Source organism: Patagioenas fasciata, chromosome 9 (genome assembly GCF_037038585.1).
Source record: "Patagioenas fasciata isolate bPatFas1 chromosome 9, bPatFas1.hap1, whole genome shotgun sequence".
NCBI lineage: Eukaryota > Metazoa > Chordata > Aves > Columbiformes > Columbidae > Patagioenas > Patagioenas fasciata.
Window position 1 is genome coordinate 19,079,016 of NC_092528.1, and position 26,359 is coordinate 19,105,374.

At 47.0% G+C, this 26,359-nt stretch overlaps 1 protein-coding gene across 7 annotated transcripts in view; it reads right to left on the reverse strand.

The window, feature by feature from the left end:
• The window catches only part of TNIK (TRAF2 and NCK interacting kinase), a 418,581-nt gene that overhangs the window by 146,938 nt on the left and 245,284 nt on the right, over positions 1–26,359 (reverse strand). For 3 of the 7 annotated variants that reach the window (XM_065844459.2, XM_065844461.2, XM_065844457.2), the window contains exon 1: positions 14,186–14,435. The exons of 1 other annotated variant lie outside the window; for it this stretch is intronic. In XM_065844459.2, the coding sequence (XP_065700531.1) occupies positions 14,186–14,242 (57 nt within the window). In that variant the 5' untranslated portion in view covers positions 14,243–14,435. Of the gene's footprint in view, positions 1–14,185; positions 14,436–26,359 lie in introns of those variants that run through there. 3 more of the 7 variants (XM_065844460.2, XM_065844462.2, XM_065844458.2) reach the window with 1 other exon arrangement.

Here is a 26,359-nt window from a genome sequence, read left to right on the forward strand (position 1 = left end):
TCCCTTTCTTATAGTTCCTAGAATAATTTCAATTCTACAAAATAAACGTCAGAGCTGATAAGAAAAGCCTTATCGGATGAAGTAACTTACAGTTTCCCACATGGGCAAGACAAAGAGCTAATGGCTACAGAGACAGATAAGGGTGCTCATAACCAGAAATCAAATCCATGTAAGAGTTTCAGCAACACCACACTGTCTCAGAAAGTACAATAAATAGCACAACAAACTCTGCCAGACCACCCTAAATCCTCAGAGAGCTGTCTGTGGCACCCAGCAGACAGGACCACCTCATCTCACCTACATGCCCATCACCATCTCTCCTGGTCAGAGGGCAGGGCAGCTGCTGCAGCTTTATCATAAGCAGAGATACCTCACAGCTCCAGGCTACAGCCAGGAAGACAAATTACTGCAAGACCAAGATGCCCTTGTAATCCTTTTCCTTCCTGAAGACCTGATGTATTGGAAAGGAATATTTGATCACGCTGGGAAACCAGTTCAGCCAGTGTTTCCCCAGGCTGCAAATGCTCTGAAGCCAAGACAGAGTTTTTGGTTGGGGTGACACTGAGTACTGTGCTACTACAACTCACACTGCAAGAAAATTCAGAGCTCTGCAACAGGATCCATCAAGAACATCAACACTCAAACATAAAGTTAACCCTGTTAACTTTGGCATCTATCCCAGAGGCCAAACAAACTTCAGTACTGTGATCCAGACTGTTCAGAAATATTGAAACTCACAGCAGGCTGCCGGCAGCACCATCGTACCTTGAGTTTCCCACATCACTGGCTTCTGAAACAGAGATGCAGGATGCGATCCTCACCACTGAGCCCTTCCAAGAACTCTAACCTGTTGGGTATTATCTCCCCACCTGATTTCCCTCCTGAAAAATCGACACCTGCAAGTTATTTCCCTTCCCTCAACATCCCAAACCTCACTCTGCGCTGGCAAGTATACAAGCATTTAGTCAAAGGAATTTGCTCATCAAGTCTTACAGGCACCAAAATCACACATTATCTAATCTTAGGAGAGCATAGCTTAATGACTACAACATGGGATGAGAGGCCAGAGGGTTTGACTTCTACTCCCAACTCTGCCAGTGCTGCATCGCCTGTAAGTAAACCTAGAGAAGATGCCTGACCTCTCCTCGCCTCGATTTCTCTTGCTACAAGACTATGCTAGCATTCCTTTCCTCACAGGGGAACTTATCTATAAACTCCTCATTAGCATCTGAAAAGAGCTACTCATCTCTGGATGTGTATGTAAAGCAAAGTAGGAAAGAGTGGAGAAGCAGCACCGGCCACAAAGCCTGGAGACACATCCTCTTCAGCGGACTCACAAATTGAGCCCATTTGCACTCTACATCTGTGCTTAGGAAGAAGTGTTCATTCTTTCCCTCTATAAGGAAGAAAAACCCAACAGTTTCTTCTTGAGAAATGTCAGAGATTAAATTCTGGTTATTAATAAATCAAGGAAATTATGCAAGATTCTTCTTCTATCCAGAGACCCCACCACCCCTAGCAAGTCACCTACAGCATTACCTCATAAGCAACACCACCACAAAATAGAACAACCTTATCTTTCCCACCCTTGCTCTGGATGCCACTGAGCAGCAGAACTAGACTGATCAGAAGAGCTAGAGCCTACTCTTACTGTCCTACAAAAGCTGGAGATGGGGAAAACCAAAGCTAGCACAGATGTTCCCACTGATAAGAACATAAGTGCACCCCAGGCACTTCTGGTGGGGTGCAGGAAGGGCTTCTTCTAGTCTTAAATAGAAACTTCCAGTTGGAAAACAACTGAATATCAACAAGCAAGGTAACATTTCAGGTCTTTTGTGAAGGAAGGGAAATCACCCCATCTTGACCTCTTCCCATCTTTCTCAGTTGCCTCAGCTAACCTTGTAGGTAGATGACATCAACCTCACCAGTGCCAGCAACAGCCGCTGCACCAGCTGCGATTGCTCCAGTACAGCAAGACCTTTGCTTCTAGATGGGTCCGCAAACCTCCTGCTTCCCCCTGAGTGGCAAGAGACAGTGCAGTGAAAGACAGAAGGTGGTATGTCCACTCTGGTCTAGCTACATGGAATAGAAAGGTCTCAGAGGAGCAGCTGGCCCAAGAACTTGGAAGAAAAAAAAAAAAAAAATCTCAGCTCTTTTTAAATGAGAAGGGAAAATTGTCCTATTGTTCCGTAATTAATGGAAAGCAGAATAGATTTTATGGACTTATTAAGAAACAGAGGGTGAGCATTAGAAAGCGTATTTCAGTATTTCATGATCACAAGGTGAGCTGCTTGCATAATACTGACAAAGAACATAAATGCTGATATCACAAGGCAGTTATGAAACTTGAGTTTTAAATGCTGAATAATAATAATACAGTTATTAAGTCTCATAAATGACTTTTTTCCTTCCCTGCCTCCTCCCCCCACCCCCCATCTTCAAAGTAGATGCTGCAATCTCCAGCCGAGGCATGGCTGTCTTTGGCAAGGTGCACACAGAGGATCCCCCTGGCTCCCACTACCTTGCAGCACTAGGGATCCCTCCCACCCCACAGCCCCCCCACCAGTCACATTACTTCTTCAGACCTGCCCCAGGGGAGGCTTCAAGATCACACCAAGGGAGAGGTTGTGAACCTGCGAGGAGCATGAGAACGAGAGAATAAACCTGAATAACTATACTTTGCAACTTAACTGCTAAACCCTCAACAAGCTTCTCAGCCTTCCTCCTCCGTGGTTTCTGACACAAGCATGTGCTCTCGTGAATTGCTCCAGTGTGACCAGGACACACAGTCTCCCCTACAAGACACACAATGTAGAGCAGCAAAATGTCATGAAAATCAAGGGCAAACTAACACAGAAGACAGTCCCTCCCCCTACCACCACTTCTATTTTTAGGCAGCCAGATTAGCTTAGAGCAGTTTTAGTCGTTTCTGATAATGAGCAGGGCTCTTGCATCTTCTCTGGAGGACATTTCCTCTGTGCAGGCATTTGCTTTACACCAGCAGCACAGAAGAGGTCACGTCAACTGGTGAAAGCAAAACCACAACTTATTGTGAAAGGTTCCTGAGAAAGCAACTCCAGCTTTGAACTTATGCCCCATCTCCCTTGTCAACCACACTGCTTCATTTTTTGGGGCCTATGGTCTGTCCACCTACAAGGCAGCCCTCCCTTTGAACCACATGATAAAGCTTTTGCCTATTCAGAAGTTTAATGCAAGGTATCTGCAATGCCACCACTCATACGTTCAATGTCCTTTGGCAGCTTTAGATTGCCTTGACAGCAACATCTGGGTGCAAAGCTTTCCTTCTTCAGGTCCACCCCTTTTCATCTCCTCAAGCTTCAACCTTCCCCCACAACCCTTCACCACCACTTTCCTATCTCCCTGAGCTCCACACTGGTGCTGCACAAAGCAGCAGGATCTGGCAGTCTGGTCTGGACTGCAAACAGACAGGGTCCAGAGGACAAGATACACCTTGAAGCAGGTGGCAGAGGTGAGGAACAGCAGAGGTGGACAACTTCTCATCTGGAAAATGGAAGCAAGGCAGAAGCAACCCAGGGATCTCCAGCTGCTGTGGTGCATCACTTGGAGAAGAAAGAATGCAAGGCCTCACATATTTATGGCCATTTTTTGTTCTGAATTTTCAATAAACTACTTGGAGTCTTCTATTTGCCCTTTGGATTACGATCTTTTAGGAAGGTCTTTCTTCCATGCTTCTATGCAATTACAACATCTAGGAAAAAAATACTTCCCTCTCAAGTTAACTTCTGGTGTCAGGACTTCACAGAATTTCATGACCGCGTGCAAAATCATCAGGCTTTTGACAAGTCAGAAGCCCTTTCCCAGGAGCAAGGTAGCCCTCTGTCATACCTTCCTCTTCCCCCTCTGCTACGTGAAAGGGCAGAGAAGAGCATGTCTGGGGCACCAAGCCCCAGGCTGAGCCCAGGACCTAGTCCACGTATTGCTGCCTGGTGAACTCCTGCTCCTGGTCACAAGCACCTTCAGACCAGGCTCTCGCCTTCTTCTGTGGATTGCAAAACCTCATTTAATGAGGAAAAACACTAGGTTCAATATGAGGAAGCATTTAAGACAGCTAGTAGATCATTAACAAGTGAGTGTTCACATCAATTGCTACAGGAGCACCACAGGTTCCTTAAAGCCATAAAAACCTCATCCTGCACCCACTTGGCAGACGTCAGAGGCAAGCAGTTCATGGAGAGATTGTGCCTGGCAAAGCCCTCGCTGCGAAGGACAACACAGACACAGACTGCTCTTGTACCTCCTCTCCCCCAGGCCCCAGGATCCTCACGGCAGGTCTCCAGCCCAGGGCTCCACATCACTTGCACCTCAAGGACCTTCCCATGGAGGTCTTCTTCCTATCTTCCTGCTCTCCCACCAGCCAGGCTGCCCCCAAGACCTCCCTCCCATTGCTAAGCCCTTGCTGGGACAGCCTTTGCAAAGATCACCATGGCCTTCCATGCTCACCGTATGACTTAGCACCTACACACCTCCCTTCCACCAGCCAGCACTTGTCCTCCAGCCAGCTGAGTTGTCTGGCAGGCAGGAGAGTTATCAGGGTCCCCACCCCCAGGAAACGTCATGTCAACGCAGAAGGCTGGGGAGGAAAGGTACAAAGTGTGTCCTGTGGCTCTTTTAAACCAAAGGCCAAAGAACAAGGAGCATTTCTTCTCAGGGCCTTTGCCTTTTCAAGCTTGAGTCCCCCAGAGCCAAGTAAAGGTGCTTCAGTGCTCTTAAGTATCAGCTATTTTTGGGCAACTATGTCCTGAACACCCTTCTTCATCCTGGTTTTTGTATCACACAATGAAGAAGCTACTGGGATTTGGCACTTTCTCCTTAACAGGCCATCATTAACAAGTGACTCATATTATATTGCAGTATGAGTCATCTTGGCAGAGGTCACCATCATAAGTGACAACCAGTCCTCAATTATTTCCTTCAAGTTGAATTAAAGGTATATTGTTATGCTAATTTTACATCTGTTCCATCCACTGTCTCCAGAGCAACCTGGGGCTTCACTTCAGGACCCAAACTGCCTCTGGAAGAGCTTTTCCACCACGGTGTAGTTACAGGTTGTCACGAAACCTGGGCACGCCAATGGGAAGTCTTCTGAATGGGTTTTCAGCTATGGCATCTAATACCTAAAGCAGCTTTCCATCCTTCCTCCCAGTGCTGCTCCCCAGGGACAAGTAGCTGCTGGCCCGCTCACCTTCCTGCTCTGTTCATACTTTACCATGACAATTTTCCAAGGATCTGGGGTTTGCCCAGTGCTCAAATTCAACCACCTTCAGGCTGTCACACCACATGACTGCCTCCAAGAGCAGGGGTAAAGCCCAACAAACAAAACCACTTTGAATCATGCCCAGCTACCCATCAATACTGAAGAAACTATCACAAGCCATCCGTAGTGCAGGCAGAAAAGGAGGCATTTTCAGCCATCTTCTAGCCAACCAGCCCCACATTTCAACAGGACTCCTCCATTCCTGCTCCCTTCACTCACCCCATGCAATATACCCATCACAGCTCCCCAACCAGCCAACCGGGAGAAGACAGCATCCCTGCCAGGGCAGGGCATCAGCACCACCGGGCGCTTCGCTCGGGGAAAGCGGTTTTACCCATTAGAAAACATGGCCATTACCGGCCCGGCGACCAGTGGAACACTCCGTGTTTATATTTTTAGAAATCAAACACAGTCACACCAGCTGCAAGGTTCACTTTGGAGAGCATTTGTAAACCACTCTCACTACTGGAATCCCATTTAGCTATTACAGGCTCTTCAGCCACACTAACACACCAATCCCCACAGAATAGCAATAGGAAGAGCAGAGTCATCACACTATTTACTGAACCTAATCAATACGTAAAGGCTGAAGATTTATTGCAGTCAAGACAGCCTGTCTGCATACCCAGAAAACACAGTTAAAGTCCTTTTAATTTTGTTGCCCTGGATTCTGATTTTGCTCCAAGAACACAGTTTTCCTTGCACGCTCATCTTTTTCTTTCCTCCCAAAATGGTGGCATCTGCAGACACGAGAGAAGCCCCCCAACAAACACCTATTGTGAGTATGCAGTGGGAGGATAAACCACAAAATACACAAGTTTAAGGGCAGTTCCCTCTGCTTTCCAGCCAGATTTCGCATGTGAGAACAGGTCTATGGCTAATTCAACATCTCCCATATAAGTGAGTAGCTTGGAAAATTCTGACCTGTGTTTTGAAGGTCTGTGTGCCAGGTACAGGGACATTAGCCCACTACACTGTCCTACTCCACTCAAGAAGGAACAGCTAGATCCACGCTTATCTATATAAATAAGAAAAATATATAATATATATATTAAAAATAGATAAAAGGAGTTCATAAGTGCTCCCACAAAGCACACAGTGTTCCTGACTTGCTGTGTTTTGGGGGTGACCACCTGCAAAGCTGAAATACCACCTGGGTATCATCACTGGCGAGGCACAACTGCAAAGATGCTATGAACTGCACCATCAAAGCTCATTCTCTGGTTTCATCTCAGTTCATGTTTTGGGGAACAGAAGCACAATCAGCAATAACCAGCAGGCTCAGTGCTACTGGAGAACCAGTATCAGATGGACCAGCAGCTACTGGGTAAATGCAGTTGTTTTGGTCACTGTATCAGCTATATCACCCACAATGTAATACATAACATCTAAGAAAGATGGCAATGAGGTAGGGAGGAGATCTGTACCTTTGCTTTTGCCAGTTTATCTCAAAATCACATCAGGCTTTTATGCTTATGAAAGAAACAGAAAGGAAGACGCAAATATATTCTGATTTACAGAAAGATTTCTATTGTTGCCTGGACATCAAACAGCAACCAATTAGTCCTGCAAAGATCTGACCCACAAATTATGAAAATAAATGCCTTTGAAGCTTTGATCTCTCGTATTTCTGTAGCATGCTACAGCGGTTATTAGACACATTTTATTAGATTCAAGCTGTGCGATCTCTTCCTCAGCAAAAGCTCTACTGCCTCCAATGCATCCTAAAGTCTCCATCCAGCAGATTAAGGGCACGATCCCAAGCAGTCACTTCTGTCATGCACTAAACACATGCCTCAGCTGGCAGCAGGCTTCTTCCTGCTGAGTGCCAAAATTAGGAGCAAAGGGAATTTTTAAAAGGAAGGTGGGTGAAGTGCCAGCCACCTAAATGAAATTTTTCAATCTTTGTTAGTTTATAAAGGAATATACACCCTAGGCAATATCCCTGGCTTCTAAAAAGCGTTGCTTTCAGAACAATTTATTTTATTTTGCACTCTGAAATGCCGTTACTGGAGGAAGCGAGCAAAAAAACTGTAACAAAACGTTGCATGCACCTTGAAGCTGAAAACCACACGTGCACTCACGTGAACAGAAACACGTCTACCCACCCTCGCTGCAGCCACAGCGCTTAAAACCAAAAGGATGTGACAGTCGCATTGGTGAGGCTTCAGTCAGAAGAGCAACTCGCTGCTCGCAGCCCGCTGCACAAACCCAGCAGCTACTGCACTCTCCAGAGGCCACGGCTGTTTGCAGCCTGAGTGGGTACGTGGGAAGGGGGGGACCGTGTCAACCGCTCCGGTCTCACTTATTGGCAACAGGGTGATGTTTGCATGAAGCCGTTAATACCTAATAAGGTTTCTGCAGCAGAATTGGTTGCCTGCAGCAGAGCAAAGTGCGAGCCTCCTGCTGCGCTGGGGGTAACTCAGCAGCTGAGCACAGGGCAGTATGCACTGTTGGCTCATCCAGTACAGAAGGAGGAAACGTTGCTCCTCAGCTACACAAGATGCATCTGGATACTCCAAGTGCTGCCTGCCTGATTACAATCATCCATCATTTACTGCCAACACACAACCTTGAACTCCTGGCAAGCACTGCAGAAAATGAACATGGAAAAGCAACGTGCTCGATCAAAGGGGAAGAAGCTTTCCTGATTTGCCATTACAAAATCAAATCAGGCGTGTAGAGAGATATAACTGAGTTCCGACTAAACTTCTTATCAGTGTTTTTCCAACTCTGGTGACTTTTCCTTTCCTTTCACTAATGAGCCATTGCAGGAGCACCCCAGGGCTGGGCCCCACGTCCCTCTGCATGAAGGGGATGCTTGGCCCCTCGCAGGTCTCATCTTGAAATCACCGTGGAGCAGGAACACAGAGAGAGGGGGAGTCGCTGTTTCCCAAGAACCATATTCCTTCGACAATCCTCCTTCAGAAATTGTAAATGATTTACACAGAAAACATCAAATCTCACTTACTTATATTGTTTTCCTGAGCCCAGAACAGACAGCCCATTGGTTTCAATGTGCAGTCATGGCTCAAAGTGACAAAAGGGGACAGGAGGAGTGAACAGTGGAGGAAGGAAATCAAAACTACTTGCTTTATAAGTGGGAAATACAATCCTGCATTTAAGGGAGCTATCGATGACTTAGGCTAGTGGTTTTTGACCCACAGCCTGTTCTAATGGCTACGTGAAAGGTAACGAAGAAGATGCCTGAGCATCAGCAAATGCAAACCCCATGTGATGGAAGCGCTACACTTCCAATGGGTGCACAAGGCACCTGCAGAGCAGCTGGGACCAAAACCACTGCTGGTGGGAAGGAAGAGTCAGGTAAAGCCCCAGGAAAAGGGCTGGTCCTCCATGCCAGTCACCCTTGTGCCTGTTGGTAGCTTTTTACCAGAAGAGGTATGGGAAATCTGACAGGATTCTTCCCATTTATATTTGAGGCCTGAGGAAATGAGACTGGGATCAATACTCTGTCCTTGATCCGCAGGTCAGAGGCAGAGAACTCCCGCTGATGTCTATAATTACCCTTGCAAAGCAACTGGGCATGCATTAGAAGGAGTGAGGCAAGGGTTTCCAGAGAGCACTTTGGAGCCTCAGCCCAGGAGGTGATCACAGCTTTGGTATGACCTGACCCCACATGAATGATGACTTCTGAGGACACCTCCTTCCTTAGCCGGGTGATTCGTTACTGGAGATTTACAAACAAATTAAATTATTTCTCCTTTCATCCCATACAAACTGTATCACTACATCTACTACAGCCTGGCAGATAAAAACTGCCTTAATCTAGTAAGAATAGAAGTCTCCTAACTCCTCTTTCTTGCATGGATTAAAAATCTGACACTTCATTTTAAATAGTCACACAAATCTTTGTTGCTTCAAACCTCGATTCAACAAAATGCTTGTGCTCAAACTTCAACCTGTTCAAGCACATGTTTTGCTATAAATTCACTCCAAATTATTCATTTTTATGGCTGACCAGCACAGGAACACTACTGAGAACAGAGAGACTCTCCATGTCTTTAAGAACACCATACACTTTAATGTTGTGGAAGACATCCAAGGATGAGGAAGAGTATCCACAGCACCAATGCTGAAGGACACGTGGAGAACTGCAGATCAGAAGCATCTGGGTTGTACAACTCCAAAAAGTGGAAAAAAATACACAAAACCAAACAAACACAAACAAACAAAACCCCAACACCAAAACCACCCATGCAGAAGGACTACACAAAAGACAGCCTTCTTTTTATTCTAATTTCTCACCAGCACATGCACAAGAATACATATGCATGTGTAGAAGATAAATGTTTGCACCACTATCAGCAGTCCTGGCTAAGAGAATGGAAGTAAGATGCAGAAAAAAAGGCTCAGAGCTGGACACTGTCATCCATTTGGGATGACTCAGAGACCATTATTGTGCTGCCCAGGTTTTCTGGTTAATAAAAAACAAAAGGCTCAAAAACATATGAAGTACATGGACCCAGTTGTGGTTGATAGCTTACACATGAATTGAATCACACTGGAAGAGCACAGATGAAATCTTTGATGGAAGAACCCCAAGAATGGCCATCGTCAGGAACTGTGGCTATATATACATATTTGTTGAAGATGCATACCAAATTTTGCATGATAGCATATCATGCAAAACATAGCACAAATAAATAGGCTTCTCATGTCTTTTTTTAATCTCCAGAAGTCATCTCTAGTCAAATTTGTTCCTCTTTCTATTTAGGAAGAAGGTGACCTTTGCAAAAGCTGTCCAAATTCTGTCGAGCTACAGAGTTTTTTAAAAGGTGCTAGAAGAAGAAACCTAATGTAGTGCTGCCACGATAATGCTCCTGAGTGGCGGCTTGCAGTGCTTATCTCCCATTAGAACTTCTCCTAAATCTTTAATGATGCTGAAATATGCCATAAACTGATGAAGTTCTGGAAACAGGACAACGCCAATATGTTTGTTTTGCTTTTGTGTTTGTTTCGTGGTGGTTTTTTTTTTTTTTCTTTTTTTAATATGAGGGCTTTTATACTCATTGACAAGGATCAACTAATGCAAACAAATGGCCACAGAAACTTCACTTCTATACAACACAAAGCTAAAGAAAGAGTAGTGACATTTTTGGGTTTCATCCAATTCTTCCCAGCAACAGCTCATACCTACCGGCTCCTTAATTCTTTGCTGTCTCCTCTCCAAGCCTGAGCATTAAAGGCCAGGCATTTCCAAAACAACTAACGATTTTAGGATCCAGTTTCCAGAGAATGCACAGTCAGCATTTTGCTGAAGTAAATAACAAAAGCTTGGGTTTTGTTAATGAGTTCAAAACAAAAGCAACATCCAGGTACATAAAGAAAACGATTGCTCCTTACCCAAAACGTCTCTTCTTAAACTGCCAGGCTTGCAGGAAACCCTTGGCCAAGCCATACAACCCAGGTGAGCTTTACAAGCCCCTTGCCAAGCAGACAGGGAGCAGCTGGGAGGTTTGCTTGCCTCAAGCTGGTCCCATCCCAGGGGCTTATCAGCTCCCTGAGAAAGGTTTTCTTCCCAGAGAGCTTTTATCACCTCCCACACACCTTGCAAAAGACCCCAAAGGCATCCAGCTGTGGCAGCTCCTGCAGAACCCCCACTGCCATCCCTGGTACATCAGCCAGAGGCCCAGCCCTGCAGACGGATGCAGCAGAGGAAAAGCTGTTGACCTGAATATTTTAGAAGGATCAAGGCCACTGCTTTCAGCAAAAGATGACAGGCTCTTGCACTCACTGAGACAAAAAAAAAAAAAAAAAAAAAAAGGAAAAAAACCCAAAAAGCTAGCCTCATCTTTCTGCTTGCTCTTCTATTAGGATCAGCTGTGCATTTACCACCAGAGAGCATGGCCCACTGCATCGCTCCCCAGGTCCATTCTCGTTTTATTGCAAAAATCTGCTTCTCAAACACACCTGTCAACAGCCTGTGTGAATCCCAATGTTAATCATTATTCTGCTAATAGCACTGCCAGGTCATTCAGCTATTAAACATACTGAGTGGACTAGCAAAAATTTCTCCCAGTCTGTAGAAAAGAACATTATAATGTAGTTTATCTTATCCCCTTGTCAGTATAATATGCAGTGCTACCTGTTCAATGGCCTCATCATTTTAAATTACAGTTTTCTGCAACATTAACAATACTCATTACTAGCACCACCACTGGAAGATCTTTATTTTAAGAATCCTTCTAATGTCAAAGGCTTCACCCTGCCCTTTCCTTGCACACTCAGCCCTCTGCACTGGCACGGGGACACTTGGGTACCATGGCAATGAGCATGGTACACAATGATGGATAGAAACATGTCGCAAAGGAGGCAGGAGCCAGCCCCAAGTGCGCTTACTCAATGCACCAGGCCATGCATTTTAATCAGAATTCAGGGCTTTGTTCCTGGCCCAGCCACCAGTGCATCAAGCAGATGCACTGCTGCAGTGGAGCTTGACTGCATGGCGAAAAGAGACTCTAAGATGGCAAAACCAGAAGCTCCTGCTACCTCCTATGTCACCTTTCAGGCGAGCAATACAAATCCTACCCTGTAAGCTAGTGGGCAGAGGCAAGCTGAAATGAAGGGTTCTGCTTGTGCCAAGACATGCTCAGCCCTCAACAGCATGTTCTCATCCTGCAAATCCACCATCCTCCCTTGTGACAGAAGGAGGGAAGCCAAAGCAAAGAACGGGGCAAGACAGCAGTCAAAGGTCCACTTTTTCTACATGCATTTGCTTGTTGTTCATAAAACCCAGCCTCCTGGAACATCTTGGTGATTCAAACTTGGAGATAAGCGGCCCGAGTGTTTCCTTTCCCCACGGCTGGGAACAAATCATCCTCTCTGCCAGACTGAGTCACTACCTGCTCCCAGCGTTTCACACAGCCATCCCTCACGCCTTCAAACACACAGGCACAGAGCAATGTCTCCTCCATTCAGGTTTGTCTACAAACCCACAGCAATGTGACACTTCTTTTCTAATACATGAAATTTTGCAAGGCTTGGGGAATTACTCCTTCCTGCCATGTTTTGTGCTCAGGCAGCAAATTTACTATTGATTTCTGATTCAGACCCTGTGGAATGATTCACACTTCTTACCTTATCTGCTGAATTTATGACCTTTAACAATTATTCTAAGTGCTAAAAGAGCTTAGTTTAGAAGATCTATTCCTTGGCAAATTAAACTCCTATTCTTGTCTCACCTATAAACCAACATATCTCTCATCATTTACAGGAAAGTGCCATAGCAGGTCTCTCCTCTTGAGAAGGTGTAGAAGCCCCAACAGGCAGCCACGCTACAGTCCTCAGGGTCCTGCTGGGCTGGCCGTGACTGGGTGAGGGGCCACGGCTGGGTAGGGGACACAGATCAGCACTCCCACCCCAGCATCCGTCAGGGTTTCAGGTCTCCCTGTCTCCAGTTGCCAGCGCTGCTTTGCTCACAAACCAGGCACTGCCGGTGGGTCTCAGGGGGAGGGAGGGAATATACATTTCCTCCTAAAGCGAAAACAAAACCCTGACTGTATCTGGTGTGAATTGCTATTTAAAAAGCCACAAACACAGGAAAAAAAAAAAAAAAAAAAACTAAGCACGTGTGGATACAGTTTTAAAAAGAAATGCTGCCCTAGTTCAAGTAAACCTCCTAATGCAGATGTTAAAAAAATTTGATTTTTTCAGCGGGTGGGGGAGAAGGAGAGGGCCCCCTCCCCCTCCCAGATGATATTCCTTTCCTGGATTAACTCCACCAGCTTCAGCAACCTCTCTCCCAAGGCACCTTCCACCTAAGAGGGGAAACAAGAGCTCTAGGTCTGTTTTTAAGCTGGATGGCTCCCCAGCTCCAATCTCGTTTACACTGTGTATTGCTGAGCAATCATTTACACTACTAATCAACCAGAAACTCACCAGGAAGAAAGTAGGGCAAGTGAATAAAGATGAGACTATGAGACTTTTTTTTCCTCTTGCACTGAAGCAAATAATATTTCTAAAAATACACTTGTGCAAGTCTTCAGTGGATTCTGCTTAATTTTATTTTTTTAATCTATGCCAGCAGGCTGAGAGCAGCAGCCTCGCTGTTGCCTCGCAAACAAACGCTGATTCTCTAAATGACTCCCCATGTTATATACCACCTAGCTCTTCTTAACGACCAAAAGGATGAAGAAGAAAGGAGGAAAAGGAAGAAAGTCAAAAGAGAAATAGACCGGGGCGGGGGGGAGGACATAAGGCCACAGCCCACGTAGAGGCTGACACGTTTGACGAGCCCGACATTTCAAGGGTACACGATGAGCTTCATTTTCAAGGCGGGGGGAGCGAGAAGGGGACAGAGGGAAAGGGCACGGCAGGAGATAGATGGAAAGGCTGCGGGATCCGTGCCGGTGTGAGGAGCAGTCCCGCTCCCGCACCCCGGGGATGTCCGGACCCGTGTGTCCGCGGTGTGCGGGCGCGCTGCGGGAGCGGAGCGCAGGCACCGACCGGCCCCGCCGCAACCGGGGGGCTGCGCGCTGCCCCCCCACGGAATACCGGCTGGCGGGGACCGGCCCCCGCAGCCCCACCGGTGCTCCCCGGCCGCGGCCGATGCCCGGTGGCCCCCGCGGAAGGAGCCGTACGCACCCGTACACACACGCTGTGTGCACACACACACACCTGCGCACACTCGTCCGTACATGTGTGCGCGTACAGCGCTATGCACGCAGGCACACATGTGTGTATACACATACACACATGCGTACACGCGGCTGTATGCATGCACACGTTTGTATCTCGATACTTCGATACGTACAGCCGCACATATACACACACGTGTGCACACACACACAGCCCCCATGCCTCCTCCCTCCCCAACACCGGGAGATGGATGGATGGGGGGGCGCTCCCGCATCCTCCCCCGGGCCTCACCCGCAGCGCCGAGAGGTCGATCTCGTCCAGGCTCCGCGCCGGGGAGTCGCTCGCCATGTTTCCGCCACCGCCGAGCGGGCAGCGGCGGCTGCCGCGGCGCTGGCGCTATTTAATGCTTCTCCTCATGCGGGGCACCGGCAAGGAGAAGCCGCCGCCGCCCCTGCCCCTCTCCGCCTGCAGCGCGGCTAGGGGCGGCCGCGGGCAGCCGGCAGGCAGGGCACGCCGCGGGCTGCGCCGGGATGGCGGCGGCGGCGCATCGCATCGCCCGGCCGGCCCGGCCCTGCGCGCCGGAGCTGTCTGTCACAGCGCGGGGAGGGGGCGGCGGCGCGGGGCGGGGGCGGTGCCGGGCAGGGGGCGGGCAGAGCCCCGGGGCAGCGCTGCCCGCCCTCCCTGGGGATCGGTCCCCTGTCCCCTCCCTGCCACCTCCCAGGGGATCGATCCTCTGCTCTCTCCCCACCGCCCTCCCTGCGGATCGGTCCCCTGTCCCCGCCCTGCCACCTCACTAGGGTTTGGTCCCCTGTCCCCTCCCTGCCACCTCCCAGGGGATCGATCCCCTGCTCTCTCCCCACCGCCCTCCCTGGGGATCAGTCCCGTGTCCCTGCCCTGCCATCTCCCACAGTGGCAATCCACGATGGTCCCCAGGCAGACTGTGTGGGAGGAAAGGGAGTAGTGGCAAGGCCTGGGGCTGGGGAAGACCTTGGGCAGCATGCTGTTTGCTGGTGGCATGGGGACCCTCCAGAGGGACGTTGGTGAGTCAGACAGAGGTGTTGTGCACCGAGGATAACACGTGCGAGAACCACGCTGCATGTCCTGCAGGCTTCCAGCCATGGTGCTCTCCATTGCAAAGCACCCCCCACAGGATTATTTAGTGCATAGCCCCCCATGACAAATAGTGGGTAGAGAACTCCAGGCTACCTGGATCCCCACTCCAGCACCAGAGCAGTTGTGTCTGTCAAGTCTGGTGGGAAAAGTCACCCAATCTCAGGTGCTGAACCCAAATTCTGGAACGTCAGGAAGCGCTAGGGCCTGGTCTTGCTTGGTGCCAAAGGAGTGTCTGTCTGTCTGCTTCACATACTTCAGGATGCTCAGGTTGAGAAATGGCCTTTCTCCAGCTGGATCCAGATGTCAGATCTGGGTTTGTCACCCGTTCCCTCTACACTCAGAAGCCATCCTGGCCCTATTGACTCCCATGCTGTTCCTGAGTAAGAGCAAGAGATTTCTGCTGTCTTTGGAATTGCCCAAAGCCCCTCCAAAGCCAGCAATAGCTAGGTAGACTCAGCTTTTACTGTTTTCCTTATTTCCCTTTTTCGGATGTGGTTTCTGCCAAACCAGGTGCCATGTATAAATATATATGTATAAAAAATCTGTTGCCTTTGAGAGAACCGTATGGAAGCTGTACTTACAACATCAACTTGTGTCAGGAGCTTACAATATGCAGATCTGGGAAGCGGAAACCCTACACATGAGTCAATTGGCAGGCGGATGGGATTTTCTTATGCTTTCTGGTTGGAGATGTGCTTAAAAAAAAAAAAGGCAAATTGTGTCACAAACAATCATGCAGTCGTGGGGAGGCTGCGTGCTGCAGCTGGTGCTGGAGGTGCAGTCTTACTGGGCTGGGCTGGGAGGGACAGACAGATGAAGGGCCAGAAGGAACTGCTGAAACCTCCCCAGGAACAGTAGGATCCACCAAGGCAGTTGCAGAAGTCGGGGCTCACTGAATAGCCTGCAGCAGAGAGACTGCATCAAGAGCTTATTAATGTTATTAGTCCTGATCACAGCAGGGTTGACACAGGCTGGTGATGGGAGCAGCAGCACCGGCATTTCGGCTTGCAGGGCTACAAGGGTGCAGCAGAATGTGGGTTTTTTTCAATTATATTTTTTTTGTAATGAACTGCTGAAGTGGCAGGTAGTGGGAGTCACCTGTTGTGGGTGAGGCACACAGGGCTGCACAGCACCCGCAGCACTGGCAGCCTGCCTGGATTTATCCCCTTTTTCCCAGCCACAAATCATCACTCTTCAATAAACAAACATTAGCTCTCACTCACATTTAAAGAGGTGAATTTTATCAAAATGCTAAACTCAATAAAATAAACACCAGTGACTGTCTCATTGCCTTTGAGCACCTTCCTGAATCTGTCATGGTGCTGGGGTGGTTTTTTTAAACCAGATATTGTCTGTCTGTTCAAACACAGGTATTGCAATGTTTTCCTCACAGTTGCGAAGCTGGAAGCAAAAACTGCCTGGAAACTAGTAACAAACCAATGCGAGACTTCCTCCTGCTCGCATTGTTCTCAGGGAGAGAGAGGAAGAACAAACAGGATGAGAGAGGACGCTGGCTTGCTCTAATGTGCTTTCCATCCAAGAACACACAGGATTATTTGTGAAACACAGAGGGATTTAAAAAAAAAAATAATAGATATAATAATAGATAAATGCAAATAGATGGATTGCGTGATCCTCAGAATGAATGCGAAGTCCCACACTGAACTGTGATTTAATGGCAATCTATCCACTGTCTCAAGGTGGCAAAAATGTAGAGGACCCTTTTGTTATCAATGACATAAGAAATGCAGAAAGTGGTAGCAGGAGATGAAAAGAAAAATCCCAATGAGGGCTACTGTTCCTAGGCTGCTCAGGGGACAGGAGCAGTCTCAGGGGACACACGTGTACGGTGATCACCCGAGGTGCTGGGGCTGCTGTACCAGCTATACTGGTGTTGGTCAGGCTGCAGGACATCCACAGCTGGAGCTGGGCAGCCATTCTCTGCGAGAAGCTTTTTCTACAGAAAAGTGAAGTTTTCGAGATGTTATTTTTTCTATGAGGAGATGTACATCTGTGTCTCTCTGCATACCATTTTTCTGCCAGGAGCATCTAAACAAAAATCTTGCAGTTGAAGTCACTATGACCTGAAACTGAGGACTCAGCTGAATCGGCCCAAAATATTTTGCAGTGAGTCAGCCACTCCTAGCTCATTTCTCCACATCTCACATCAGCTCCATACCTGGCATTTCTACTGCTGCAGAATCTGGGACCGTTTTGTGGCAAGTCATTGTCTTTTTGGCATTTCATCCCCATTTGGAAGGTGGAAAAATATGAAAATGTTGTTTGTTCCTACAGCATGGCAGTCCCTAGTTTGGTCAGTCCCAGCAAGCAATAAGCACCTTAGTGAACCCAAGCCCTGCTGTTGGCAGTGGGGGCCGATGTCAAGGTCAGTATTTTTGAGTTATTAACTGAAGGGCATCAGCTCACATACAAGCTATCCAGGTCATTTGACTTCTGCAGAAAACTGAATTTAATTCTCTAACAGTGCCACCACTGTTAATTATATCATGAGGGGGTATATGTAGAATGAATAAATCTAAATGACACATAAGACCTTGTCTGATTAGCAAGAACTTCAGGTGCTTCGGGCTTTGGATTGTTCTCCAAAATATTAGCAAGAAAAGGAATGAGGGAAACAAGAAAGCACATTTGGACCTTATTTTGGGCCCTGACATATGATTTATTCCACCAGAACACATGGGTCACTTGTGACCACTCAGCCCCATGGCTGGCGTCAGCTTAATTTTTCTGGTTCCCTAAATCCAAGCTGGTTAACCCATGTAATGCAGTTAAAGGACTCTGCCCAAACTGAATGGAGGATGCTGAAAAATTAATACTCTGTTAAATGCATAGTAATTGGGTTTTAGGCTAACATGATAATATGCAGCTGTGTTAAAAGACACTCAGAAATGAATGGCTACGTGTGTCCTAACCTGCATCTATTGATCTTCTCAAATGCACTTTAGCTGATTCATTATCACTTAACTGATGGCACATCCTTCTGCTGATATGGGTCCCTCTCCAGGGAGAGAAGTGTTTTTCCATTGCATCCTTGGAGCTGAGCAGGACTACATGTGTGAACCCTGCTGCCAGGATTTTCCCTATAGCTATGTACAAAAAAACCCCTCCTGTAAATAGTTAATCGCTCCCTCACTTAAGCATTGTTCACCTACAAAACCCTGTAATCACTGCAATGGGGGAGTAAATAGGAAATCAGCAAGGGCTCTTTGGAATAAAACTGCCTCCACAGATTCACACCGAGGCAACAGGGAAGAGCATTTAAATAGCAAAGTCCTGGGGCACTGCAGAGGAGAGGGTAGATGGGACACTTGCAGGAGCTCAACTCGCCCACTGCACTCCTCCAAGCTGCTGTTCTTCCCCGGTATTCGGCTTCGAGGACCAGCACAGCATTTCCTTTCCACTCCTTCCACTGCAGTTGCATTTGCCTTCTCTTGAGTGCTGCTACCATGGGCCAAAGTCACGGAGGGGGCAACGTCCTGAAGCCTTCCCCCAAGGACAGCAAGGTGCTGAAAGAAGCAGGACTGTTTGCTGTGCCCTTCACTGGTTTGCGTAGATCAGACTCGCCATCTGCCTTGCTACGCGGCAAAAGCCTCCTTCAACTCATGCGAGTGCCTGCACCCTTTGAAGCACGGCTATATTATTTACTAGAATACTGAAATTTAAATATAAATTTGCAATTTTTAGGTAAAGCAGACTTGTGTGTAATAGTATGTGTGCCTCCCTGGCAGATGCAAGCTGGCATTGATTTATTTTGTTGGTCTCCCTTCAGCCTGGCTGTAGCATCAGTCGCCTAATATGTTGCTGATGTAGGCAATACGTTTCTGTGTTGCTATTTGGAAACATGTCACACTAGTGATGTCGGACTTTGTTTTGTCAATTAACCTCTTTCCTTTTTGCCTCTTCTGTGAAGAAAAAAAGAAATCAAAAGGCAGCCCTGCTCTTCAGGAGGGTGTCAGGTCTCGTATAGTAATTTAAAATGTGCCAATTTTGATTGTTTAGAAACCAATCAAAATCCCATTTTTGCACTGCTTGAAGAAAACCTAACACAGGCTTTCCCCCAGCAAACCATGTTCTCACAGTCCCACAGAGGAACACTAATTTCTCTTTTCTTTGCCGAGTTCTCAAGGACAACATCAATATGTGTCAGGTCCAGAACACAGGAGCTGTGGGACCAGAGATGTTCTCCAGAACCCAACTGCCACAGCAGGAAAGTCCTCTGGGGACCTCTGCTTTACAGCCCTCTCCATGGGGCGGAACGGCTGCTCCATTTTTTCAAGTGCCTTTTATCAAAATTATTCAGCGTCCCAATATGGTTTTTATGCTGATCAGTCTGGAGCTGAGCTACTCCAAGACAAGCAGTGTTTATATTCTCTTTCCCTCTTGTTTCCTGGCTCGTCTTGCAGCCCAAAGGCAGCCCCGGGCCTGGGAAACACCTGACCTGAAGCCACCCCCCATCTGGCATTAGGCACAGATCAGTAGAACAAGAGAAACTGGCTCTATCTTTTGTCAAATGCAAATTGCTGAGAGTTAATTAAGACACATTTCAGGAACGGTGAGGTTGTGGTTTTTTTAAATGATCATGTATCCTGAGGTGTGGGTAGGGTTTGGCATCTCTCCTCGGGAAAGGGGTTAGAAAACTGGAACTGTGCATTGCAGTTAGCAAAGGTGCTGACAACAGAGATCCCATAGGGCTTTGGTGGTGGCCAAACATACAAGGTGTTCAGAGACCTGTGAGACTGGAGGCAATTCAGGTCCAAAACCTCCTTGGCATATATATTTTTCCAGATTTTTCGTTTATTTTTAACAATCAGTGTCTTCACCATGGCTCATGGATTGTGTTGTTCTGCAAAGAAGGTAGAGCCACAAAGGCACTATGCTTCTGCCACTTTGAAAGCATGTTGAATACTTACAATTCTGCCCTGCAATAGGCAAAAGTCTTTCATATGAAGAAAGGAAGTAAAAAAAAGGGAAGATTAGACCCAGAACAGACTTTCCAAGGCAGCTATTTCAAGCTTCCCACTCATAGTCAATGACCAGAGCAAAAGCAAGTCAGAAAACAACTGGAGGTACTTAAAGCAACTTAAAGTAATCATCTGAGTGGTGCTTAAAGTGTTGTTGTCTGAGTAGGAAGAAGACAGGGTTTGAGCCAACTGCTGTTGTCTTTCTGTGGAGGCTTCACTCAGAGGTGTTTACTTCCTCATGCCTTCACGGAGATGTGGCAGTCTATGAAAGCACTCTTCCTGGAATTAGATTAAAATGGTTAAAAAAAAAATAAAAGGGTTTCTAGGTCCTATCATAACACAGAATACTTTAAAAAGCTAACCCAAATGTTGACTGAGAGCAAGGCATGCTGCACTCTTATGAAATGGATGGAGGATTTCAAAGGTGTGGGACTTTCTCTCTTGCTGAAGACAGAATCATCCTCAGAGCAACCAAAATTATCACTTCACCATCTCAGAAAGGAGCTGCTTGAATCTGGATTTTATGTATGGAAGGTCTTCTGCAGCGTGCAGCTGCATGTCAGGGAAGTGGATGGAGGCTGACTTCAGGCCCAGAAGATCTGTGGAGTTCAGATACTCTGATTTACAGATCATATCAGAAAACTCTGCAGAAACAGCAGACTGCCTTCAACATCAGTTTTGTGACCCTCAAAAGGTGTTTTTCAGCCCACAATATGGAACAGCCTTCACTTCTACAAATCCCAACTGAAGTCCTTAATGTCGCCTACAGAAGGAAAAGTTTCCAAAAAGGTGAAGAGCCAGTCAAGAGCACTGGACAATATGGCCATGTCCTCACCACTGCTCTTTGGCCTAAGGACTAATTACAGAACTACAGAATGTCTGCAGTTGGAAGGGACCTCTGGAGATCACCTAGTCCAACCCACCTGCTAAAACAACAATTCCAGGTCAGCAGAGACCTGGAAATGAAATAACATCCAGGATGGGAAAAGCGTGGTCAACACTTGGTTCAGCTCAGGGATATATAAAACAAAAGAACCCACGTATATTTAAACACATTGATGATTCTACTGTGAACATGTGATTTCTGAGAAACTGCCAAAACACCAGGCAGGAAACTAGGTGTTTTTGAAAACGTCTGTGAAAGGTGTTCTGCATGTGTAGTGGAATGACTCCATCTTCAGTTGAGGGAGCAGAAAAGAGTGGGCAGGTCCTTGGAATGGGGGAAAACCCTGCCCACATCTGAGTCCGCAGCCTGGGCTCTCAGGAGTAGGTTATAACAAGGAAGCCATCAGCTGGGAATTAAATAGGAGAGTCAAGAAAGGTCAGTCTAACCCCAAACGACAAAGAAAAGGCAGAGCCCAATTTCCCGTGCACCAGCGCTGGAGTTGGAAGGATGAGCTGGAAAATTTCCTTTGAAATTCTGGCCCCTACAGGCTCAAAGCAGTCAGTGTATTAAAGAGGAAGCTTTTAAAAGTGCCATTATATTTACCCAGAGCTCTGCTCCTCAATGGGTACAAGATCAGACCCTTGAAAGCACACGGTGATGAGTGCGAAGAGATGCACCAGAGATAATGGTGACTGGAGGCTGGCTCCTTGTCCCTCGCTCCAGAGCTGCTGACGGCTCTGCAAGAGACTCCTCTGCAAAATTTCTCTGAAGTATTAGCTGTTAAAGAAGGTTTCAGTGCTTTACACAGTATCTTAAGAAACAAGTTAGACACATCCAAACAGCAAATCCAGTATCCTTTGTATAGGCAGGTGGTGGATTTAGCACTTCATGAGCACGCGTGCTCTTGGAAGCACCAAATGATACGTGTGGTAAAAGTACGAGTTTCGCAAGTGCTGTATCTGACACAGGCTGTTTGCTGAAAGGGAATTAGCCTTTTCCTCTGCAAACCTGAGCATTAAGAGCTAGCCTGGCTGCTCATCAATGGCAATTAGGCTGCAAAAAGCCCAGGTTGCTTTTGAAAATAGGACTTGAACTCCTGAAACATGCAGACCCTCTTTCAGCCTTGTTTTTCCTTTCTTTTCTGTCTCTTAACATGAGCCACGGTAAGAGCTGAGATGCAGCTGACCTGAAATTATCCATTAAAAATACTGAAAAAACCTGTAAGACAACTATAAGACAACCATTTCTTCCAGGCATGCAAAACAGCTGCGTTCACCCTTCCCAGTAGTGCCTGTGTTTTGTTTCAGGTCCCGACATTGCAGATTGAGTAATTTGGGAGCATAATAAGTGCATCAGCCTAATACCGAGTTCAGATTAAACACGATACCAATAGCAGTAGCTATTTAATTAGAAAGAAAAAAGCATAGAGGGTCAAAATGACATTATCTCAGGTAACAGTGGAAAATGTCCACTTCAATTTTATTGTGTAGATGCTGGGTACCTGCTAAACACACCCAGACAGTGAAATCACAGAGCAAGCAAAAAGCCTGTGTACCAGTAAATCCCTTATTATTATTATTTATTTTTTTCAGAAGCTAATATAATATAACAGAGGTTACAATGAACAAAAGGGAAGTGTACAAGGCCATTCAGAAAGGATGGGCCTGGGTGTTACCGTGGGGAGGGGATGGGGACAGTTTGCTCGATTTTTTTCCCAACTCTCACTACATTCAGCATTTGCAGATCATAGAACCAGACGTCTATGGGTGACTTCTAGTTCTTATTTAAAAAGAAGTAAACAACTGACAGTCATAGCCTTAGGAAAGCAATAGAACACGATCCTTGAGAGGGTTAAAGAAAGGAAAGTTCAGCTGACCTGAGGGTGGAGGTGACGTCATCTGTGAGGTCCCAGGTCCCATCCAGCCTGTGTGAGGAGAGCTCCCTGGCACCTCGGCTCTGGTCCAGCCTTGCTGTAGCCTTACCAGAAGTAAAATATTGGAAATGTGGGTGACAACTTAGATTACAAATCATTAGAAACAGCCAAGATAATCTGCGGCCAGCTCCCTGAAAAGAAACCTTTAGCTAACAAATATGGTCCAGCCTTTTGAGCTGGCAGATAATGCTGAAACAGTGAATAAAATATAGCTGGATTTCAGGGAAGCAGCTGACATGGTGCCATGCTGCGGGCTGCTTCCCCAGCCTAGGACCTGAGAGATACTTCTGGAAGCAGGAAGAGGAAGGTGATGGTTTGGTTTGGTTTCCTGGAGTGTTGCAATGTGCCACACTGCAGCCCCAGCACTGTGGCTGTGCTGGTGCCCACGGATGGTCTCCACGGCCTGATGGGCTTCGTGTTCCTCATCATGTTAATGCATCATCCCCATGTCCCTCTTGTGACACCACAACACATGGTTTTGCTAGAGGAACTCAGTGATGGGTCAAAGAAGATAATCCATTTACTTGTTTCTAGAAAAAAACACCCTGCACAGAAGATCTCTACCCATCACGAGGAGAAATAGCATCTCCATGTTTTCAGTTGGCTCTGTCCCATGTAAAGCTATCAGATTTTCAGGAAAATGCTGCGGTTTCATGCACCTTAGCAACACAGGATCCCAGAAAGGTGCACCATGGTGCTGTAATGCAAATGCCTAATAGTGCTGCTGCTCCCACCACCACCAGTAACACAAAACAAGCAATATCAGTCTGAGTCTGTTTTGAGGGCAGGAACCTTGTGGACATGGACAACTGGATTTTGCTCCTGCTGAGAAAGTCTCTGAAATGGCATAGCTCGACTCAGGGAAACTTCTCCTGCTGAGACATTTTGAATAAATTCTGCATAAACCTTTCTGATATGGTAAAAATAAAAACAATGAAATGGCAAGACACAGCATATAGACACAGCGGAAACCAGATTTGGAATTATTTAGATGATTCAGGGTTCTTTTAGGGTAAAAAACAGCTAAAGCAGCTCACCACATGCTTGCACAACCCCAGAGTTTGAAGTCAGCGCAAAGGTTTGAATGAATGATTCATTATTCCGCACACGCTCCGGCTCCTCAGCCACTCCAGCCTGTACCCAGCTGGATCTCAGGAGAAATTCCTAGAGTGTGTAATTGTGTATAATGTGATCATCCTGCAGCAGGAAATAGGTTTGTAAGCATTCTTAGCCAGTACAATTGATGTCATACAGATACGGTCTGCAAGGAAACAAAGTGGAGATATATATTGCAGCAAGTCATTTGAGAGCTAATACAGCCTTCAGGGAGACACATTTCAGACAGGGAATGTGTTTAAGCCCAAACAGGCAAGGTACACATAGTATTTCATCTTAAAATGGCTCAGTGTGACCATGTTTGGAGGAAAGGAGAAGGTGCTGACCTGCGAGGCCCCTGCAGCAGCCCCGTCTTTGGTGCAGCCAGCAAGGCCAAATTTCAGGGTGCACCCCAGGGGCTTGGCATCCCTTTGAGAGACGCTCCCATGGGACTCTGGGCACCACGGAGGAGGGAGCTCGATGGGGTTATGTCCTGTAACTGCAATCTCCTTCTCCCACACAGCTGTGGCCACAGTGTCCTGCAGGACCCAGCACCCCGACTCAGGGCTTGCAGGTGCCCATGAAGAGGCACCCATCTTTTTGGGAATGAGCAGGTCAAGCCCGCAGCACCCCCTAGAGGACTGCAGCCAGCCAGCCCTTGCTTTCACGGAGGATTTAGAACCGTAGAATCATAGAACAGTTTGGTTTGGAAAGGACCTTCAAAGCTCATCTAGTCCAACTCCCTGCCATAAGCAGGGGCATCTTTAACCAGGTCACGTTGCTCAGAGTCCTGTCCAGCCTGGCCTTGAATATCTCCAGAGACAGGCATTCACCACCTCTTTGGACACTAAAAACAATCTCTCTCCGGCAATGATTTGTCAGGCAAGTTTAACCCATCACCGTGCAGCAGCTCGTCTTGCGGATGGATCACGGCTGAGCCCTGTGTGTCACTGGTGGGTGGCATCAGGGCTCCAGCTTGTCCCTCTTCGTGCTGGAGGGGATGGACAAGAGCTAGGGTGGAAAGGGCAAGGCAGACCAGGAGTTCCCCACCAAGCTCGGCAGCAGTACCCAAGGAAAAGTCCTCCGAGGTCCTGTCTTGCAGGGCTCCAGGTTCCCAGCTTGACCCCAGCCGCAGACAACATTGTCTTGATGGCAGGTTTAACCCAAACTGGAAGTCAAGTCCTAGCAGGTGTGGAGATGGACACTTCACTCCCATCATGCAGTTCCCAAGGGCTGTTGGCTGCAGTTTGGTTTAGTCTGGCATCTCTCAGCTACTGTCACAGCATCCCTACAGTCACATCAACAGGGCGGCTGCTCTTCTCAGGCTGTGGCAGGAACAAGAGGAGTTAGGTTAATCACACAACCATATAATAATTTTGGTTGGAAAAGACCTTTAAGATCACTGAATCCAACCATTAACCTAACTCCGGCATTAAACAATGTCCCTAAGAACCTCATCTACGCATCTTCTAAACACTTCCAGGGATGGTGACTCCACTACTGCCCTGGGCAGCCTGTTCCAATGCCTGACAACCCTTTCCATGAAGAAATTTCCCCTAATATTCAATCTAAACCTCCCCTGGTTCAACTTGAGGCCACTTCCTCTCATCCAGTCACTTGTTACCTGGGAGAAGAGACCAACACCCTCCATGCTACAACCTCCTTTCAGGTAGTTGTAGACAGTGCTAAGTCTCTCGTCAGCCTCCTTTTCTCCAGGCTGAACAGCCCCAGATTCCTCAGCCGCTCCTCATCAGACTTGTGCTCCAGAGCCCTCACCAGCTTTGTTGCCCTTCTCTGAACTCTCTCCAGTACCTCGGTGTCTTTCTTGTCATGAGGGGCCCAACACTGAAACCAGGATTCGAGGTGGGGCCTCACCAGTGCTGAGTAGAGGGGGATGTTTCCTAAAAGTGACCTATCAGTGAAATCACTCTAGTGTGACCCCAAGGGAATATACCTTAAATTCCTACATGTAATTAAGCACACAGGTTACATACAGACAGCATAGTTCTATTACCATTATCTACTATACCGTTTCTAGTCAGTATGTTCTGGTCAACACAAAGTCCTAACAGATGTATGGGGTTCACCTGGGATTTGCTGTCCAGAAGACATGAGACATCCCGTGATAAACATCCTTCAATTACTGTACTGTGCTGACCCATGGCCTGTGGCTGCAGCTGTCTTCATTTCTGGAATTTCCCAGTTCCACTTCTGATACTGGCCAAAATAGGGCTTTTCTGTATAGAGAAAGTAATGAACTATGCCTAAAATCAATTCCATATACAGTATCTAGTTCATATTTCTGAAGCTACAGTGCTTTATGTTTTATTTCATAAATCATGTGTCTATTTCAAGAGGAAGCATCTCTAAAATGTGAAATCCTAAAACGTAAAAAAACCCAAAGTCTGAGGTCTCAAATCCATCTTTCAAGTCTAAAGTAAAAAAATTGATGGTCA